General features: G+C 35.4%; 1 protein-coding gene across 1 annotated transcript; it reads right to left on the bottom strand.

Annotated features, from left to right (window-relative positions):
• Window positions 1–9,289: 9,289 nt before the first annotated feature.
• On the bottom strand, window positions 9,290–15,928 carry LOC121049276 (basic leucine zipper 2-like). Its single transcript, XM_040505984.1, has 5 exons — window positions 15,740–15,928; window positions 13,245–13,469; window positions 10,448–10,538; window positions 9,995–10,121; window positions 9,290–9,783 (listed from the first exon to the last, which is right to left on the bottom strand). The coding sequence occupies exons 2-5, from the start codon at window positions 13,454–13,456 to the stop codon at window positions 9,290–9,292; spliced, it is 924 nt and encodes a 307-aa protein (XP_040361918.1). The 5' UTR covers window positions 13,457–13,469; window positions 15,740–15,928.
• Window positions 15,929–16,589: the final 661 nt, after the last annotated feature.

Here is a 16,589-nt window from a genome sequence, read left to right as displayed (position 1 = left end):
ATTGTTTCTTAGTGAAGATAATAATGGGAAATCTCTTGTTATGTGGTTTATGAAAGATGAAGTTTGCTACCTCTTATTGATTGTGTCGTAATCATTTGAAGTGGAAGCATTGATATTTGTTACCTTATAGTCATGAATAACAATAATCAGCCACTTATCTATAAGCTCTCGAGCATTTACAATCAACTGTCTGTGAAGCTGGATGATACCAATTACATTACTTGGTTATTTCAAATGGAAAATATGGTCAAAACCCTTGGCTTAGAAGGATTCATTGATGGTTCATATTCTTCTCCACCTCAATTCTTGGTGACCGATGGTAGCATGAATGTTGGAGTTACAAGGGAGTTTCAATAATGGGAAAAGAATGATAAAGCATTGATGACTCTTATCACTGCCACTTTATCTAGTGAAGCATTATCTTTTGTGGTTGGAAGCAATAATTCATGTGAAGTTTGGAAAAATTTGAGAGTGAGATATGGTGTCTCTTCTAGAACAGCCGCTATGCAACTCCAAACAAACTTGTACACAATTCAGAAAGGTAATGACACTATAAACAAGTATTTTCAGCGTATCAAGGACTTTACTGATCAATTAGCTTCTGTTGGCATTCATATTCCCGATGAAGAGATTGTTATCATTGCTGTCAATGGCCTTCCGTCTGAGTACTTGAATATCAAAATCATGGTCAAAGCTCTTATCACAACTATGTCAATGAACAAACTGCGTTCTCTTTTACTTGATGAGGAATCTACTATGGATTAATCTACAAAGACTATGCAGAATGGTATGCCTACTAGTAATCCAAGTTTAAATCAAGGACTACAATAGAATGGCTTTGCTGCTAGTATTGGTAGTATGGTGTCACCTGCTGTTTTTGTTGCTCAAAATGGAGGGGGAGGTTATATGTCTTACAATGAAGGAATGCAACAACATAATTTGAGGACTGGAACAAGTTATTCACATCAGAATCCTTGCTATCCCCAACATTAGCAACATGTTTCAAACTACAAAGGATATGTTTCATAGTATAATGGTAATGTCTTCTTACCACAACAATATGTTGTTCAATTACCTGAAAATTCAAAGCAAGGGTTTGGTGGCTCCATTGTTTGTCAAGTTTATGACATATAAGTGTCATTACAAAAATTTTGTGACAAACTTGGTCACTCGGCATATAAGTGTCATTACAAAAATTTTCAGTCACAAAATATTGCATCAAGTTCATTCATTGAGTACCCTCAAGATCCTGCTCAGAATTTAATGGAAGGCAATGGAATGACACAACCAAATATTGTTGGAAGTTTTTCTCATAGACCTATGTCACAACACAATTTGATGTAGTCTAAAAATACAAGAATTTTCAGTGGCAACTTCAACACAAATGCAGGCAATAATGAGCTCTCTCCATCTTCTAATTTTGCTACTTGTTATAGTGCATCCGAAAAACCATATGTTTCATGTAAGGATAAGGATGTCTATTGCAACTCTCAGTGGCTTGAGGTACTACAAAAGTATAATGTTGGTAAAGCTTCAACAGTTGTCAATAAATTTGATCAAGTCATGGGGGCTCACAAGATAAGGGATGACCAAAAGGCACAAGCTAGTGTCCCTGTTGTTGATGTTAGAGTTTCTGCACCCAGAGCTTCTTCTCCACCCACACCCAGTAATCCAAGCCAAGTAACCACTGTTCAAGCTTCCTCTGCTCCTATGCATTCTCCTCTTCCTGCAAGCTATAATACAAACCAAACAACTACTATTCCAGTTACTTCTGCATCATCTGCAAAACAGGGTCTAGAGCCTTTTGATGAATTTGATCCACGTAATTCTGTGTCGGGTGATCCATTTGGTTTTGTTTCAGCTGCCCCTACTACTTCAAACAAGGCTGCGATGGACTTACTTGGTTCCCTGTTATTGGCCATTATGCCTTGTATATCTACTACTACCACATCTGAAGTTAATGGCCTTGTAAATTCTACCCCAGTGACTACCTTTATGGCAACTCCTCTAGATACTACTATGTTGAACTGTAGGCAGGTCTCTTATCCTTTGAAGCTATGCCATTCACTGCCACTGATTCCTCCTGGTTAAAGCAAGTATCTAGCATGATCTCTTCAGCAAAGCAACAATCAGCAGTGCAACAACTTGATGTTCTAGATCTCCCATCAAGCTGAGGAGGGGTGTTAGAGTTACTAGTTCATTCAATAATTTCTTTGTTGCTGTATGTGGTAATCACTTGTTGATTAAGCTATTTTAGTTGTTAGCTATGCCACATGTAAGTCATTAGCAACTCCTTAGCTAACTATAAGTACCTGTATGAACTCATCTCTATAGATGATGAAGCCCCATTTTCTTCTTCAAATTTTCTGTTGTCTTTCATTTTCTCTCTATTTCCTTTAGTTCTTTCATTATAGGATAGGGTTGGCATGGTTAATCCTAACCTTAATAAACCTAATATCCAACACCTTTGGATCCATGCATTTCTATGAACTGATCTCCCGGAATAGAAACAATGGTTGTTGCAGTTTCACGTGTCGCATATAGAGGAGGAATGCTTATTTAATTTGATCCAATAATGAAAACACCATCTTAGAGCCTCTAGGATACTAACCACCACATCATAATCCGGTAGCATAATATGTGCATTCTCAAAACTCTTAGGTCTCATAACCTTTGCCTTGTCCTGCTTGGTTTTGATAGGTATCAGAAAAAATCTCCCTTACTCCTATACTCGAACTTTATTTGGAATGCGCTAATATTGATTGAAACAAGCTTGAAATGACTTTTGTTGTACTCCTTATGAGTAAGGAGCCACTCGATCATGAACGATTAAGTCGTTTGAATGACGGTGGTTTTACCTCCTGGACATAGATTGACCGAAGCTCCATCCTCCATCACCACCCGGGCCAAAGGAATACGAGCATTCATTGCTTCTACCAATGTCATCGTGAATAGGAGTTTTGAATTGTGGGGTCGTTCAAGCGTAGAGATTTCTTTACATGAAAGAGAAGAAAAAACCTAGCGACTTGGCCAAGGTTTTCTTTACAGAGCCTACGCCAAGGACCAGCCTTGGTGGTCGCATTCAAAAGAACGAGAGGTGAGAGCATCTTTTATTTGGACCCAAAAAATTTGTCTCTTATTTTATTACTTTGTGCTCTAGGTGCATCCATTTATCAAATTTTAGAATTTCTATTCTTCTTCCTTTATGTTTTCTTTTTCCATTTACTTTAGGGTTTTTGTCCATTTACCCCATTTCTGGAATTTTTTTCCCGCTTACCCCATTAAGTTTTTTTAATTCTCTCTTACCCAAAACACTCTAAGGAGGTCTTCCCTAATACTCCATTAAGTTTTTTTTTTTTTTTAATTTTTTTAATACCATTTTACCCTCACCCCTTTGTTACTAGAGAGAAAGAGAAAATGGACGAGAGAGAAACCATAGGAGACTTCACCGGATTTCGGCCAACGTTTGCCCAATTCCAGCCAACTTTCGCCGAAATCCGGTCACCTACCGTCGCCCACCAGAATTTTCTGAAAACCTCTATAGCCCCTTGATAGAAGGGCAATAGACCTCCCTCAATAGAAGGGCAATAAAGGTCTACTGCCCCCTAATAGACGTTTATTGCCTCCCAATAGAATTTTTGGTCGCTGGAATGAGAACTAATCTTCCTCAAATTAGACAAATAAAACTTTGATTAAAGAAAAAACAAGAGAAAATTACATCAATTCAAAACGTCTATTGCCCCCCAATAGACATTTAACAGACCTCTATTGCCTTCCAATAAACATGTATTACCCCTCAATAAAACTTTTTTTTTCCCCTGTTTCATTCCTTCTTGACCTTCTGCCCCCATTTTACCCAAAAAAAAAAAGAATGAAAGAAATTGATTTGGGCACCGAACCGAGAAAGCCGATTCCCAACTCCCAAATTGCAGTACTTAGTACTACTCTGCCTTTGGTACTCTCATCTATAGTTTCTCTCTTTCTTTCTAGTTGCTTTACTCCTAAAAACCACCAGACTTCATCATCAACCTAAGTCTCATCCCTCATCAGACCACTAGCTTTCGAAGATTATAACAATCCAAAGAAGAATATTAACCTCAGAAATCAACAATGCAAAGCTATATTAACAAACCCAGCTGAAGCGACTTCCTTCAAACCTTCCCTGCTGCCCAATCCCTTTGAAACAATGTCTTCGCCAGAGATGATGGTAACGAAATTCCCCAGACCATGATGAGCTACTTGACGAGGATGATCAGGTATTATCTCATGCCAGAAAAGTTCGCCGGTGAGGAAGATAACACCGGCGATTGTAATCACTGAAACTTAGGCTCTGTCTAGCGGCGACCATGGTGGGGCTGGGCAACTACTCTTAAATCCTCCAGGGCTAGAACGATGAGTGCCGGAACGATAACAGCGACGAAGGCGAGGCTGCAGAGGCTTGGGATCAGCGATCAATCGAACGACGACGATAACGTCGGAGTGGCTGGAGCTCTGATCGGAGTTTATTCATCGTCTTCAAGCTTAGACTACATCTCTAGCGCGGCGATCGCAGAGAGACAGAGAGAGAAATCAGAGGTGTAGATCAGAGGGAGAGAGAGAGAGAGGGGTTGCTGGCAGCGCGGAGAGAGGAGAGAGGACATAGTGGCATCATGTAGTTTTTTAATTAGGTAAAGGGCAAAGTTGTCATTTCTCTTTAAATTGGGTTAGTGGGAATAAAAATCTGTTGCTGGGGTAAGTGAGATAATTTTAGCTCATTTTGGGGCTTTTGGTCAAAGACCCTTTACTTTACATCATCGACCAAGCTTTCTCTACTAGGGTGGGGGAGTAGCGGCGCCGCGACCTGAACTTCTCATGGAGATTTCTTCAAGCTTCGGCCTTTATTTGATAACCCTTGCCGTTCTCGAAGTCATAAGGTTAGTTTTGTTTGGAGATTTTGAAGGGTTGTTGTGTTTCTTAGATGGTGGTCGTCTAGCTCCGATAGTTCATTGGCTGGATTGGGCAATGATTGAAGGTGGTATAGGTTATTGGGGATAGTGGGATTGGGTGCCTTCTACCATGGCGGTTTTAGCGGTTTGGGTCATCTCGGTAGTGGCTGAGGCACTTCAAACTATTGATAGTCGTCAAGGTTTAGCCTGATCTCTTTTCGGCATGTTTCTGGTGTTGTTGTTGCCGGATGTTTGGCTCGAGTTAGTTGTGGTTTGTCTCTTTTCAAGGAGTTGTAGTGGGTGGCTTCTTCCTGGCCCGATTGCCTAATGATGCAGGTGTCAGAGTCTCCTCTTCGAGCACTATGGATCTTAGGCCTCATCATATGGCCCTTGGGCCCTAAGCCTGCTTGGCCCGGCCCGACCCTTTTTCAAATAGGGTAGGGTAAGGGTCAAGTAAATGAAGCCTGGCCTGGCCCGGCCCTAAAATTTATATTTTATTTTTATTATTTTCTATTACATAGAAATTAAAAAATAAAATATGTATTAGTTTTAGAAAATGGGTATGTCCTTGATAAATCCAATTAATGTCTGAGGCCCAATGGTCCATTTTTGCCCAGATTATTAGTCCAAGTCCAAGACTCCTTATCCTTATCTAGCCGTCTAGGTCATCAAACTTCAACCTAATATCCTATACTCTTAATTATAGCAGCTTAGGAGTCGAAGACGACCACGACGCCACTCTCCACTTCCCCATTCTCTTCCAAAACCCTAATCCGGCTCCGCCTCCAGCATCGATGCCGCCTTCCTTCCAGCATCGATGCTTCCTCCGCCTCCAGCTCGAGGAAATGGTCTTGCAGGATGAAGAAGATACTTCTCCACTGGCTAACCAAGATGAGAAATCAATTGAAGAGGATGAAGAGGAAGACGAAGACGATGCTGTTAATTCTAGATCAGGATGGTACTAAAAATGGCCAGAAGGGTAACAAACCTAGGCGATCTCCATTTTCCACATCCTCATTGGCTTTCCCTTCAAGTAGGTCTCTGCGGTGAGTTTTAAACTTTTTATTTCAATCTATTTTTGTTCTTTCTTATATTATCATAATACAAGGCAGCAGTGTTGCAGAACAATCCAATGCCTTGGATTAAAATGTTTAGGCAATCAAAACCATGAACTCTGTTTGGATGATTCATATTCATATTCTTGTGTCTTTACCTTGTTATGATTCAAGGTATGGAGTGGAACAATGGGTACTGGGTAGGAATCTTTATGAATGTTATCAGAGAGCCCATTGATAATAGGAAAAGTAAGTAGGAAGAAGCTCTGAAACCTGAAATATTGTTATGCATTTGAGTGTTTTGTAAATATATTTGGGCGAATAAATGTTGTGAATGAATGTTGTTTTGTTTGGATTTTGTCAGAGACTGATCACTCCTTAAGAGTAATACAGTTAGAAAGTGATTAAGAAACCAATTTTGTATACAAATGTGAAGGAATTGTTGTCTAGGTAGTTTCTTTTGAAGGATAATTATATATTTCAGTTCCGGGTAAAGACTGTCTTGGGTGAACTTTTCTGTTTTAAAACAGAGAACTCTTAAGTTTGAGCGGGTGGTGATGCTTATAGTTGAATTGCCAAAGACTGTAAATGCTTTTTGGTCTTTTCACTTTCTCATGGACTATATTTAGACTCTGACAGAGGAGGAAAGATTGGGCTCTTTGGTGGTTTAGTCTAATTTGGTGTGTTCAGTCTAATTGAATTGCAGGAAATTCTGAGTACAATAGAGCATATATGGTGGAAGTTCATTGACATAATTGCAGGAATCTTCAAGTCCACAAGAATGATTTATTTTGTATTTTTTGGTTTTTGAAGAAATAATTGATATCATCATAGTATCAGACTGCTCTTTGTATCTCTGTTCTTCTCAAGAAGTAATTGAAAGTTTCAGTTTCACTTGATGTAATTGATATCATTAGACTTCATAGTATTTATACTACTTTCTTAAGTTTTAAGGGACTTCTATTTAATTGCATTTATTGAAGAATTTTTTTTTTTCCAATTTGAGTTCATTTTAAGTAAAGCCCGGCCCGACCCTATCTAAAAGGGTATGCCTGGCCCAGCCCTTTCGGCCCTTACGGAATGGGCCTTAAGGGCGGGTAAGGGCTTACATATTGAAGCCTCAGCCCAACCCTAAAATTCGTTGACTTGGTCAAAGCCCAGCCCGGCCCTACCCTAAGCCCTAAAATTTAGGGTAGGATGATGAGGCCTAATGGATCTGTGTCGTTGGTAGGCGAGAAGCAAGGTTTCAAGTTGGTGCGGTGGCAGTGGCGGCAAAGGCAACTGCTTTGTTGGATTAGCTGCTAGGAAATTCTAATTGGCCTTGGGCCGTAGTCTACTTTTCCGACTTGGTTTTAGGCCTTATTGGGTGGACTAGAGCTGAAGTAATTGGGTTCATCTTTCAGATTTGGGATCCTGATGATTTTTCTATAAAAACTTGGGATCTATGACTATTTTCGTTTTGGTATCTAATTGGTTATTTTTCTTGGGATCGATACCTGTGAGGAACTGCGGGGCTTATTGGTCGAAGGTTATCAGTGAGTCTACCGATAGATGTTGCAGAAAATTTTATTGTCAATCTCTTATTAGTTTACTCACCCCTGAGTTTCACCCAATAGGTAGAGTGGTATTGCGTTTAGCGGTGTCTCTTTCTAACGGCTCCATCGGCGCAGGTTACTGTTTAATATTTCTTTTTCTTATTGTATCAAATGGCTGACCTATTTCTACTAAAAAAAATAATAATCAAATTTTAGTGTTTTGCACATCATATCTCTAATTTAAACTTAAATTAAATAATAAAGGATAAACAGGTAAATGGTTGAATAAAATTAATATTTTGACTATAAAATAATGATTGTTCAATAGAAAAATAAAAAATAAAATAATTAACGAGTATGGTTCTCACATTTATCAAATTCTTACTTTGCTTGGGAAACATAAACATATAATTTATAGTTGTTAAAAAAAAAAAAATACCGAGTATAGTTCTCGTGTATGTTGTGTATGTTAAGTTGTTACTGAGGAGAAACATCAACATATCTGAGGAGTCTAGAAAATCCAATCTATCATAATAAAAAAACAAATCAAACTTTTTTTGGGCACTAGAAGTATAATTTTGTTCCAAAATTCAAAAATTAGGAAACTTATTAACAAAATTGGATTCATTTTTTTTTTCTTTTTTCTGAGTGATGTTAATTGAAAATGTTGGTGTAACTTCATAGCATGGAAGAATTTGAATAAAAATAGGAATGAACATAGTTTGACATATTTGGGCGTGTCGATCATGAAGTTATCTTATGAATTTCATGTATCATTATGAAATTCACACGTGTTATGAGCTTAGCATTAATAGAGCTTGGCTCTTAGAAGATGCCTGAACTTGTGGAACACTAAAATATTGAATGGAATGTTTTCATGAATTTTTTTTTTTGACTTTGAAACTTCTTATAAAAAATCGGAGAGAAATTGTAGTATTCCATCGATTGGAACATATTCTAAAGATCATACTGTACCAATGTTGAAATAACAATTTGAATAGAAGTTGACCTGTGTATGGTTTGACACGATAGAATGTGCCATGAGAGCACTCGTGGAATGCAATGATATGCCGAAACATGATACCATTGTTAACAATATTTTTTCTTGAAATTCTCCTGCATCATAAGTTCATCATTTGTAAACATGTTCCAATTGACAGAACGCTGAAACCTCAAGCGAATTTTAATGTTTTCTGACTTCTCAAAGAAAAACAAATGCGTTGTGATTTTTAAGTTCTGTTAGTTTGAGAAGTGAATAGAAACTATAGCTTGAGGAAGAAAAAATTTGGTGAGATATAAGAATTATGGATAGAAATCATGTGCTATAATCTATAGTTTTGGATAAAATCATAGTCATAAGTCATAACTCTTGAGGAAGATTTTTATTTTTTTTATTTTTTATTTATTTTTATTAATTTTAAGTTATGGCATCATAGACTTCTATAAATTAGACTTATGATGATCGAGATTCACATGACACACTCATACCAAAGAAAAGAATATAGAGCCACGCGGTCTAACCTAGCAGGATTATAATTCATCTGTCTAGGGTTCGGATTTGAATCAAATTCAAAGGCAATGAGACACATATATCAAGAGAGTTTTAGATCATGCCTAAGAAAATCAAAACTCAGGAGAGTTTAATTATTTGCAAGAACATGCTTCAGGAGAAATAAAATCCACCCCAGCCACAATAGAGTTTAATTATTATCAAAACAACGACAACAACAAAACGTCCAAATTTAAGCATCAAACACAAGAACTTGTCGGAAGCTCACATAAACTGGTCGGAGGAAGATCCAGCTGCCTTCTGAGAACCATCGGAACTATCTAAGTTCATGCCTTCAATGGACTGATCAGCCCCAGCTCCGACTTGGTCAGCACCTTTGTTAGCCAAGATGTGGGGCCTGACGACCACTGCCAGTTCATCAGTGAACTCAGAGAAGCCAACTGGTTCATCCAACTGGCGGTTAAGCCCCACAGGATCACTGCTAAACTGATCATCTAGCCCAGGCGGTTCAAAATTGAACTGATCAGCCGCAGCAGTTTCATAAAACTGGCCAAAATCAACAGTTTCCGAACTCAGTCCTTCCAGAGGGTTGAAGGGTTGATAATTTGCTTCAGAGTTAGGACCAAAAACCTGACAACCCAGTGGGGCTGGACCAGGCCCGGCTAGAGGGTTGAAAGCCGCCTCTGCTTCTTGCATCTTCATCACCTGAAAGAGCTGCTTGAGTGAATCTGCTTCCTTTTGCAACTTTTCATGTTCAGCTGTGCAGTGCATTCAAATAGCGATGTTAACACAAATATTGAGTAGTTTGCTAGGAGTTGTTTCGTATCCAAGTTTAGAACAGTTTATATCTTCGTTAGTCAAATTAATTAATTATTATTATTATTATTATTTGAAAAACAAGAAACGGTACCAAAGAAGCTCACTTGCCTTGCCTTTTCCTGTTAGAAACTTAGAATAGAGGGAGAATACCTTGTTGCACCATAAGCTTTCCGCTACAAGTTGCAATCTTTTGCTTGATTGAATCATTTTCTGCTTGAAGCAACATATTTTTCCGTTGTGTGAATCGGATTCTTGGAGACGTGAGAGCTATTTCTGCCTGCAAGTGATCATCACGTACAATTAGTTTTGAATTATATGAACATAAACTCATTTTAAACCACAAAACCAAACCCATTTATCTTCACTACTAACAAGGAAGCCAAATGTTGGTGTGAAAGGCTTCACCAAATTTTGAAATGTCCACAATATATATCCTTTAGAAGAAAAATAAAAAATCATAATAAAACTATCTAACAAGGTTATTATGGTAAATAAAAAAACACAAAAACCATAAAATTAAGGAAGTAGGTGAGAAGAAAACCTCTACGTTCTAATACACGGGTATGAGGCTAGTAAATTAATGACGGTAATAACAGACAATACCTCTAACACTTTGCTTTCTGTTTCCAGTTTCCCAATATGCTGGAATTGTTTCATATGATACCTCCTTGAATACTCCCTGGTAGCCAGAATCCTGTACACAGCTCAAGATCCATCTTAACAAGTTGTAAAAACAGTAAGGAAAATGCATATCTTGAAGGTGTATACGTACCGTAATTAATATGCATCTTCTTTATATGCAAGTCTTGAAAAATACAGCATTGTTAGTTTTTAAGTGGAAAAAAAATTGACCATGTTCATTTTAAACCTAATTGGCATTGTTAGTTTTATACCTAATTGGCATTTTCATTTTAAACGTAGGCAATAACGAAAGGAGCACGTGCATACGTAGGAAGATAAACTATTAGTGAAAACAGCATTATAGTGTAATATTTGTAAATATAGGGAAAAAAAGAGAAAAAAAAAATATTCATACTACTAGACCTGTAAATGAACTGGATTTGGAGCGGATCCATCTAGATCTGAATCTGTTAACAATTTTTTTGAACTCAACCTGATCCAATAACCCAGTAGATTACTGATAGCTCAATCTTAATCAGTATCTAGCGGAATTAACAGATACCTAATTCGCTAATTCGATCCGTTTATAATAACAAATATTTTTAAAATTTTAAATAATATTATTAAATTTTTATCACGATATTTCATAAAACATTAATAAAATATTAAAATAAAATGAAGAGGATCGCCAAAAGCCAAAAGTTGAATTTCATAACCAAAATATTCCTTAGAACTATAAACTAAGGTAACCAAAATACTAAATTTCTAAAACAATACTTCGTTGATATTTTTGGATAAGAGAACAAAAGAACATAGACATAAATAAGCTTCAACTTCATATTCACAATATTCACAGTGCCCTTAATTATCCCATATTACCAATATTAGAAGCTTACTTCAGAAGACCATTTAGGTTTCTGCAAAAGTTATATATATATATATATATATATATATATAATATTATTTTATATTTAAAACTAATAAAAATTTCTTAATATTTAATATTTAATATTTTAGATAATAATATTTTACTGCTAATAAAATAATATTTAATTATTATAAAAACAGACCGTAAAATTAACGGATTGGATCAACTTAAATCAGTGTTTAATCCGTTAAATAAACAGATTAACGGATCCGACCATTAATGGATCAACAAATCAAATTTTCAATCAAAACCCGTTCAATAGCCATAGATCCGGAGCGGATACAGATCAAAATTCGATCAATTTACATGTCTACATACGTAGTATGGTAATCAAAATTTTTGAGTTTTATACCTAATTAGTATTTTCATTTTAAACGGAGGCAATAACAAAAGGAGCACGTACTTATATAGGAGGACAAACAATTAGAGAAAATAGCATTATGCTTCGATGGTAATGTTTTGTTAATATAGGAAAAAACATACTCATACTATGTATCAAACTTTTTGAGGTTTTATACCTAATTGGCATTTTCATTTTAAACGTAGGCAATAACGAAAGGAGCACGTGCATACGTAGGAAGATAAACTATTAGTGAAAACAGCATTATAGTGTAATATTTGTAAATATAGGGAAAAAAAGAGAAAAAAAAAATATTCATACTACTAGACCTGTAAATGAACTGGATTTGGAGCGGATCCATCTAGATCTGAATCTGTTAATAATTTTTTTGAACTCAACCTGATCCAATAACCCAGTAGATTACTGATAGCTCAATCTTAATCAGTATCTAGCGGAATTAACAGATACCTAATTCGCTAATTCGATCCGTTTATAATAACAAATATTTTTAAAATTTTAAATAATATTATTAAATTTTTATCACGATATTTCATAAAACATTAATAAAATATTAAAATAAAATGAAGAGGATCGCCAAAAGCCAAAAGTTGAATTTCATAACCAAAATATTCCTTAGAACTATAAACTAAGGTAACCAAAATACTAAATTTCTAAAACAATACTTCGTTGATATTTTTGGATAAGAGAACAAAAGAACATAGACATAAATAAGCTTCAACTTCATATTCACAATATTCACAGTGCCCTTAATTATCCCATATTACCAATATTAGAAGCTTACTTCAGAAGACCATTTAGGTTTCTGCAAAAGTTATATATATATATATATATATATATAAAATATTATTTTATATTTAAAACTAATAAAAATTTCTTAATATTTAATATTTAATATTTTAGATAATAATATTTTACTGCTAATAAAATAATATTTAATTATTATAAAAACAGACCGTAAAATTAACGGATTGGATCAACTTAAATCAGTGTTTAATCCGTTAAATAAACAGATTAACGGATCCGACCATTAATGGATCAACAAATCAAATTTTCAATCAAAACCCGTTCAATAGCCATAGATCCGGAGCGGATACAGATCAAAATTCGATCAATTTACATGTCTACATACGTAGTATGGTAATCAAAATTTTTGAGTTTTATACCTAATTAGTATTTTCATTTTAAACGGAGGCAATAACAAAAGGAGCACGTACTTATATAGGAGGACAAACAATTAGAGAAAATAGCATTATGCTTCGATGGTAATGTTTTGTTAATATAGGAAAAAACATACTCATACTATGTATCAAACTTTTTGAGGTTTTATACCTAATTAGTAACTTTTATTATAAGTGGAGGCAATAACGAAAGGAGCACGTACGTACATAGGAGGACAAACTATTAGTGAAAATAGCATATGTTTCAACGGTAATATTTTGTTAATATGGGAAAAAGAAGAAACAGACATATACTACGTATCATAATCAAACCTTTTGAGTTTCTTATCATGAGCAGAGTCTGGTACTTCAACTCGTGAAACCTCCAAAAGATCAACATTCTGCACTTGCTGCTGAGTTTCTGGGGTTTGAGCAAGTGCTCTATCTATTGGGTTTCCAGTCCCCTGGATTTCATTGTGACACCATATGGATGAGGATGGTGATGGTGGTGGCCGCAATGGTGGTCTACCCTTAAAGCCCTCCATTTTGTTAATACACCTGCATAAGCAAAAAGATTTAAAATCAACTCTAACAGTTTATCTATAATTTATGTATTATACGGAAGCAAAAATCAATATCTCCATAATTTTTCTGCTCCAACTCTAATAGATTCCCTATTTTACAATCTCCATAATTCTTTTCTAAAAATTTAGAGATTGTTGTAAATTTAAGAATTTTGTATTCTCTCATATCACTATCCCTAAAATAAGGATAAATATAGAGAATCTGTTGGAGCAAAAAAAAACTCATTCTTCTTTAAAATAAAGAAAAATTTACATATGGAGAAACTGTTTAAATTGCACAAAATAGCTAGCCAAATTTATATTAGTTGAAATTAAGCAGAGGCAAAACAGAACCAATATATTCATACTTTGTTACTCATCAATAAAAGAATAAACTAACCTCACCAAAGCTTGGAACCAAATAAGTTGGAAATGAGCAGCAAACTGATGAGAATATGGTTCGCTATCATGTCCCTTTTATAGTAGATGCTAGGGCAAAGGGCTGGGTTTGGTAGAGTGGGTCAGGGGCCCTGGTTATAATCCAAGAGTCTAGAGGCGCAGTTGGTATAATTTTATTATGGTAAATAAACCAAAATCATTGCAATGGACACCTATAGTAGTGTAAAGGGGAAAATGAAATTCTTATTTGGATTAGAGTACACACAGACATTTTTTTTTGAGATAAGTCGCACTTGAATGAAATTTAGTAAAACTTGAAACAAGTACCAGATGTACAATCTTTTATTAAACTTTTTTCTTGACTAAATCATCAAATATTTTTTATGAGTAATTTTGTTTACTTTCTACTCTAACAAGAGTATGTGGATTGTTTTACTTCTTACATATGAGTATATCTTTTTTCTTTTCTTTTCTCGTTTGTGAATACTAGTTTTTCTGGATATTTATCATCCCTTTACATATTCATGACTACCATAACGGAGTGCAACTATGTTCTTTGTTGTTTCCTGTGGCATGCAACAACTTATCTAAAGTCTTGCCCTGGTTTAGATACATAGGAAAGTAGTTGTTTGAATGCATTTAATATTTTGATGTATCCTTGAAAATTTTGCAATGATGATTTATTGTTATGTATATATTTGGTTACTACAGCAGACTATTTATTTCTCTCTTCATTTTACATATACAAAATTTGGTAAAATAGTAATATATGAATTATCTAGTATTTATGTCACCATGCTAGTTCTAGTATTACTTTCATCAAGTAGCTAGTTATCTTAGATTCAAACATTGAAAAGGTGTTAAGACCACTATACATCATAACAATAGATTGATAAGCAAGGTTCGATCATTATCGTAACTCAAGCTCTAACCAGTAATGATATTATTAAGAATATTAAGCGGAATGAAGTTTGAATGTATTTAATAATGTATCCTTGAAACGATAAATTGTGTTATGTATCTATTTGTTGTACTACAGTAGACTATTTATTTCTCTCCTCATTATACATATACACAATTTGGTAAAATGGTAAGACATGAACCCTCTAGTATTTATGTCACCACGCTAGTTCTAGTATTACCTCTTCATCAAGTAGTTATCTAATTAGTTTCAAACATGAAAAGGTGCCAAGACCACTAAACATCATAACAATAGATTGACAAGCAAGGTTCGACAATTATCGTACCTTCAAGCTCTAATCAGTAATGGTATTATTAAGCGAAAAGAAGTTTGAATGCATTTAATAATATATCCTTGAAAATTTTGCAGAGATATATTGTTATGTATATATTTGTTGTACTACAGTAGACTATCTATTTCTGTCTTCATTATACATATATATTATATGGTAAAGAAGTAAAATATGAACCCTCTAGTATTTATGTCACCACATCTAGTTCTAGTATTACACTTTCATCAAGTAGTTATCATAACAATAGATTCATAAGCAAGGTTTGACAATTATTGTACCTTCAATCTCTAACCAGTAATGATATAACTAAGTGGAACGAAGTTTGAATGCATTTAATAATGCATCTTTGAAAATTTTGCAAAAATATATTGTTATGTATATATTTGGTGCACTACAGTAGACTATCTATTTCTCTCTTCATTATACATATACATAATTTAGTAAAAAAGTAAAATATGAATCCTCTAGTATTTATGTCACCATGTACATCTATTTCTAGTATAATTACTTCTTCATCATCAAGTAGTTATCTTAGTTTCAAACATGAGAAGGTGTCAAGACCACTAAACATCAAAACAATATATTGATAAGCAGGGTTTGACAATCATCATACCTTCAAGCGGAAGGAAGTTTGGAACATAGTAACATGCCCCCTGAATCACTGATGGCATCCCCTCCACCTTAACCCTCTCAAGGCCGTTCTGTCCAGGAGATTAAGCCCCAGAATTTATCTCTATGTAACAGCAATATTCCCTCCTCCTTTGTATACTTCGTGTAGTGTACAAAATTTCCACGCCAGTAATTTCATACTCTTTGGTCCAAGACCCCTTAACGTCATAATCTTTCATCACCCATCAATTTCTAGTATAATTACTTCGTGTTGTCCAACCCATTAGGGAGAGGCAACCTCCCAAAACTCCAAGGGTGAACTGATAATTAGATTGTTTCAAAGCAAAAAGTGGTAACTCTTGGAAATGCTCGGTTTCAAGGTCAAAGGCACGTATCAAAAGTGATCGAACCATTACTCGGGACAGCCCAATGAAGACATCCATTCAGATAAGTCATGTATGGTTGAATTTTCCGCTTAGGGTGTACAGAACTTCCAACGCTTCTCCACATACCAGATGAGAAGAGAGTCAGAACCATTACCTCCCCTACGTCAGATCCACGAACTGTATAGATAAACAGTTCTTTATAGATATTGCTGACGGGACTAAATCCGAAACCTGAGACATATGGAATAACGATTTTCTCATTTTTAGTAGGCTCGGGAAGAAGCAAGGACACAAGTAATGGGACTGGATATGTAGAGGAGTCCGTTGCAGGAACCCTCAACTTCTACACAATACTTGACCTCTAGATCTTCAGGAAGCTTCATTACCACATTATTCGAGCTCCTCATCCAGGCCTTGTCGAAATCAACCAAGAAGTAAACCCTCCAATTAGGGTTTTTGGTGCTTCGA

The sequence above is a fragment of the Rosa chinensis genome, chromosome 5 (genome assembly GCF_002994745.2).
Source record: "Rosa chinensis cultivar Old Blush chromosome 5, RchiOBHm-V2, whole genome shotgun sequence".
Classification (NCBI taxonomy): Eukaryota; Viridiplantae; Streptophyta; class Magnoliopsida; order Rosales; family Rosaceae; genus Rosa; species Rosa chinensis.
This window is presented reverse-complemented; position numbering and strand designations above follow the sequence as displayed.

Bases quoted from the DNA above. Each gene is read 5' to 3' on its own strand.
- LOC121049276 (XM_040505984.1), bottom strand. From the start codon at position 13,456: ATGGAGGGCTTTAAGGGTAGACCACCATTGCGGCCACCACCATCACCA. The intron at 10,539-13,244 runs GTTTGATTATGA...AGCTGTGTACAG, and splicing joins CATGATAAGAAACTCAAAAG to GATTCTGGCTACCAGGGAGT. The intron at 9,784-9,994 runs GTATTCTCCCTC...TGCACTGCACAG, and splicing joins AAAGCTTATGGTGCAACAAG to CTGAACATGAAAAGTTGCAA.